Source organism: Penaeus chinensis, chromosome 14 (assembly GCF_019202785.1).
Source record: "Penaeus chinensis breed Huanghai No. 1 chromosome 14, ASM1920278v2, whole genome shotgun sequence".
NCBI lineage: Eukaryota > Metazoa > Arthropoda > Malacostraca > Decapoda > Penaeidae > Penaeus > Penaeus chinensis.
The window spans coordinates 10,791,666-10,796,665 of record NC_061832.1 but is presented as its reverse complement, the minus strand read 5'-3'; the positions used below and the strand labels follow the sequence as shown (position 1 = coordinate 10,796,665).

At 46.1% G+C, this 5,000-nt stretch overlaps 1 protein-coding gene across 1 annotated transcript in view; it reads right to left on the bottom strand.

The window, feature by feature from the left end:
• Positions 1–5,000, bottom strand: part of LOC125032321 (nephrin-like) — a 31,951-nt gene that overhangs the window by 21,414 nt on the left and 5,537 nt on the right. The window contains exon 4 of the mRNA XM_047623417.1: positions 1,012–1,124. Coding sequence (XP_047479373.1) covers positions 1,012–1,124 — 113 coding nt within the window. The remainder of the gene's footprint in view (positions 1–1,011; positions 1,125–5,000) is intronic.

The window sequence follows — 5,000 nt, the reverse complement described above, 5'->3', positions numbered from 1 at the left end:
AACGAGTAAGAAATAATCTACGTCTTCCAGCTGTGCTTTTCTCGGGGGAGAAATGTGTCGGAGGCCAGACGCTGCGTTTATTAATTCAAACATGTAAAATGAATCCGACTGAGAATAATGCGCTTTGGAGAACCTCAGTTGCATATTATTTTTTATCAGACAATGTGTTGAAAGAAAAAAGGAAAATAGAGTAAAGGATAAGTGAATAAGCGCAGACAAAGTCATGAAAAAAAACGTAGGTAGCATGAGCGGCAGAGCGAAAATCCTATATGCACATTTACACGTCAAATGGACAGCGCTATTAGTTGGTATTGCTGTCTTCGCTATTCAGTGAGAAATCCTCAATATGGTGACGTTGCCATAGAGACTAGCTTGCAATATGAGGCTCAATGCAACAGTAATACAAGGACTTGGAACCCTTTGTTGTGAGGTGGACACTGAAGATGATTCATGATGACTTACTGAAACTGACCCATTGGATATGACTTACTGAAACTGACCCATTGGATATGACTTACTGAAACTGACCCATTGAATCTGAATTATTGATACTGCCCATTGAATCTGACTTACTGAAACTGACCCATTGGATATGACTTACTTAAACTGACCCATTGAATCTGAATTATTGATACTGCCCATTGAATCTGACTTACTGAAACTGACCCATTGGATATGACTTACTGAAACTGACCCATTGAATCTGAATTATTGATACTGCCCATTGAATCTGACTTACCGAAACTGCCCCTTTGGATATGACTTACTGAAACTGACCCATTGAATCTGAATTATTGATACTGCCCATTGAATCTGACTTACTGAAACTGACCCATTGGATATGACTTACTGAAACCGATCCATTGAATCTGACTTGCTGAAACTGACTCACTTAATCAGATTCACCGAAGCTAACTCACACAGAATGACTCACCAAATCTACCCGACCGAAACTGCCTCACTGATTCGAACGCTGCCACAGTCAAAGTCAACTCATTTTGTCCTACTCACGCAATACGTTGAGGTCGATTCGTGTGTCCATGACCGTGCCCAGTCCATTGTCCGCCTCGCACTCGAAAATACGCCCGTTGTCCTCTGCCGTCGTCATCAGCTGGAGAGTCGATCTGGCGGAGGAGAGGGGGGGGGGGTGAGAGACTGCCTGGTTGCGTGCTTGGGTGTGGAGTGCGTGTGTGGGGGGGAGGGGGGTTGTGTGTGTGTTTATGTGTGTGTGTGTTTGTGTGTGTGTGTGTGTGTGTGTGTGTGTGTGTGTGTGTTTATGTGTGTGTGTGTTTGTGTGTGTGTGTGTGTGTGTGTGTGTGTGTGTGTGTGTGTGTGTGTGAGAGTGTGTGTGTGTGTGTGTGTGTTTATGTGTGTGTGTGTTTGTGTGTGTGTGTGTGTGTGTGTGTGTGTGTGTGTGTGTGTGTGTGTGTGTGTATGTGTGAGTGTGTGTGTGTGTGTGTGTGTGTGTGTGTGTGTTTGTGTATGAGGTGTATGCGATTATGTGTTTCTGGAGGGGAGGGTATACATATATGCGCGTGGAATGTGTGTGTGTGTGCGGGAGAAAGGGGGGATGGGTATACCTATACGTATGGGAGTGACTGTGTGCTGTTTTTTTTAACATCTATACATAACACAAAAAATTTCGCCTCTTCCACTATCCCCTCTCACACGAATTCTTTATCTTTTCCGTATCTTATTGTTTCTTTCTCTCATTATCTTTCACTCCCTCCCTCCCTCCCTCACACTCCCCCACTCATTCTTCTCCTCTCTCTCTTCATCCCTCTTCCTTCTATCCTCTCCCGCTCCCTCATCCTCTTACTCTCCCCTCGTGGCCTATCCCTCTCATGCCTCTTTTCTTCCCACACTATTTAAACTGGGCTTCCCCTTCCCCTCACCCACTTCTAGCCCACCCCTCACCCACCCCTCGCCTACCCTCACCCACCTCTCACCCACCTCTCACCCACACCCCTCGCCCACCCCTCGCCTACCCCTCGCCCACCCCTCGCCCACCCCTCGCCCACCCCTCGCCCACCCCTCGCCCACCCCTCACCTTCTGGGAAACCCCTTAATCTCGCTTCCCCTTAACCCTCTGTCGGGTTCCCACGATATTTCCCCTCGCCCTGCCACGGGAGTTCTCTTTATTTAATATTCGGACTCGTCTTTTTCTTACTCAGGGGTTGGGGGTGGGGCGTAAGGGTGTTGAGGTCTAGAGGGTGTAAGGGTGTCGGGGTAGGGGGTATTAAAGGTGAAGGGGCGCATGTAATGAAGGAAAGAAGGGGATGGTAGGGATGTATGGAATGTAGAGGGAGGTATAGAAGGTGTAGGGAATGGGGTTAGGTGTAAAAGGTATAAAGGATGTAGGGAAATGTAGCAAAGTAGGGGAAGTGTGGAATAAAGACGGTGCAGAGGGTGGGAGAACAAGGGATATAAGGAGTTCCGAGGGTGTAGAGAATGTAGATTTCGTAAGGAGTGTATTGGAGTGTAGAAAGTGTATGGGAAGGAGACATGCAGGGATGCAGGGTGTGTATGTTGAGGGTGTAGGGGTGTAGGGAATGTAAGAGGGTGAAGATAGTGTATATAATGTAGCGAAAAGAGTGTAGCGGGTGTAAGATTAGTAAGTGATATAATGAATATCGGGATGTAGAAGGTGTAGAATATAAAGAGACGGAGGGAGTGAGAGACAGGATTTTGCAAAAGGGAGGAGGGGGTCTTTGTCATTTCACACGCCTAAGGAAGCATTTAGGAGGCCCGCCTTATCCTGTGTTATTGCCTCATAGCAGGAGAAGCAACGTCGGCCACGCATGTTCAGCAGTCTAAGAGCTCGGCCGGAGTTCTGCACACGACACGCAAAATGCCCCTTCACTCTCCCTTTAGATGAGAGAGAGAGAGAGAGAGAGAGGGAGGGAGGGAGGGAGGAGGAAGAGAGAAAGAGAGAGAGAGAGAGAGAGAGAGAGAGAGAGAGAGAGAGAGAGAGAGAGAGAGAGAGAGAGAGAGAGAGAGAGAGAGAGAGAGAGGGAGGGAGGAGGAGAGAGAGAGAGAGAGAGAGAGAGAGAGAGAGAGAGAGAGAGAGAGAGAGAGAGAGAGAGAGAGAGAGAGAGAGAGAGAGAGAGAGAGAGAGAGAGAGAGAGAGAGAGAGAGAGAGAGAGAGAGAGAGAGCAGAGAAGTGGCATTGCTTCTGTTTAAACAAATCACATTGTAACTGGATTTTTATGCTCTGCGATCTCCTCAATTTTATTAACTTTTGCGAAACTTGATATTCCTGTTCAGGAAATAGTCACACTAATACAATTTTGTTTAACCAAACGTTCGGACTACTGGGAGGAAAGTTGGTGTTCTGGAGAATTCCCTGACACATTTCTTTCGCAGTTTGCAATGTGTCTGCAATATCCATAGGTTATCTTGTCCTCTTTCTGCAATGCAATTTAAAAAATATTTTGGCTTTAGGGAAAGGGCTTTCGCAACTAAAAAGAAAGAGAAAAAAGAGAATGAACTTTTAAACCCAAAAGGACTCAGGTGTTATTTTTGGGAAGAATGGACGACCTACGCGAATAATTCGGGTTGAAAGATAAAACGAAAAATGGCCAGGTAACAAAATTAATAATCTACACGCACTGTCATGTTTCGCTCTCATTCTTCAGAATGGCAGATGTAACTGAGAGTAGTGTAGTTTAGTACATGCGACATTTGGACGGACAGGCGTACACACACATACCCACTAAAACACACATAGACACACAAACACACACACACACACACGCGCGCGCGCACACACACACACACACACACACACACACACACACACACACACACACAAGCCGCCCCTCACATATTATCACACACACACATTGTTGCATTCTCCTGCAGCCTCTGCCCCTTGCTGGAATCATTCGATTTTGTGTCTCTTCTTGCTACTCGCGCACCTACCAATGCATGGAAGTCTGAAATACAATTAGCTTCCTTGGAGATAGCTGTCTTTGACATCATATCCAGGGTGCAATAGTTGTCAATGCAGCTTTCAGCCGAGATAGATCGAGCTGTCTGTGAGAGGTCTGTCAGCGATTTCAGAGGCTTGTGATAGCTGGCTCCTGGTACCTGTGCCCTAACCTGCATCGCTTGGCCTTGTGCAATGCTGCAGGCAGTGCAATCAAGGAAATCAACCAAACCCTTGTTAGCACTCACTAGATGATCCTCTAGTGTTTTATGTTGCTGATCATGGCTATCCGCCAGTTTCAATTCAAAACCTCCGCTGGCTGTACTAGAGTGTTTGCTTTGGACAGAAATAGGGGATCAAGGTGCTTGCTTAAGTTATCTCTGTTCAGTTCACATTGCCTGGTAAATGGGAGAACCTGTGGGGTTTATAAGTGCTGGTGTTGAGTATAGTGAAGTAACCCAACGTTTTACGAATCTTTGGAATGTGCTTCATGTAAAAAGATGGATTAGTCTTCGTGGCATGAGACATGAACTTTATCGATAGGAGTAATTATAGATCTTTGTACCTATGCAATAGAAATGAGTAGTGTGTCTAAGTATCTTGCACGGCAGTAAAACACTGAACTAATCCTTGTGCCTTGGTGTCCCGTATTGATGCTTTTTGCAACATACCCTTGCGTTGGCCCATGGGGCACAGCTGGCAGGGCCATGTGTCCAGTCAATAGCAACAATGTGAAAGTGGTGTAGGAACTGCTACTCGCACACTCTAGGGTCCCAAGTATAGGGTATATGGACACCAGGTTCGATTTCCTGAGGACGACCTTACCTACCAGAATGTCTCTTCCATTGGTGGCTTGGGTGAATCGGCTAAACCTTATGCGAGAGTTCTAACGAGCGACCAAGGGGATGCCTGCATTTGCATAGAAAAGTTTATTAAAGGATGCGTATGAGTTTTGAAATCTTCATGGATATAAGCTTCCTTAATGAAGATGAAATCCAAGGCTTCGAATCTGCTGCCTCACCTTTGCGCATAGCGTCTCTTTTATCAATCTATATGAAAGGCAAACTCC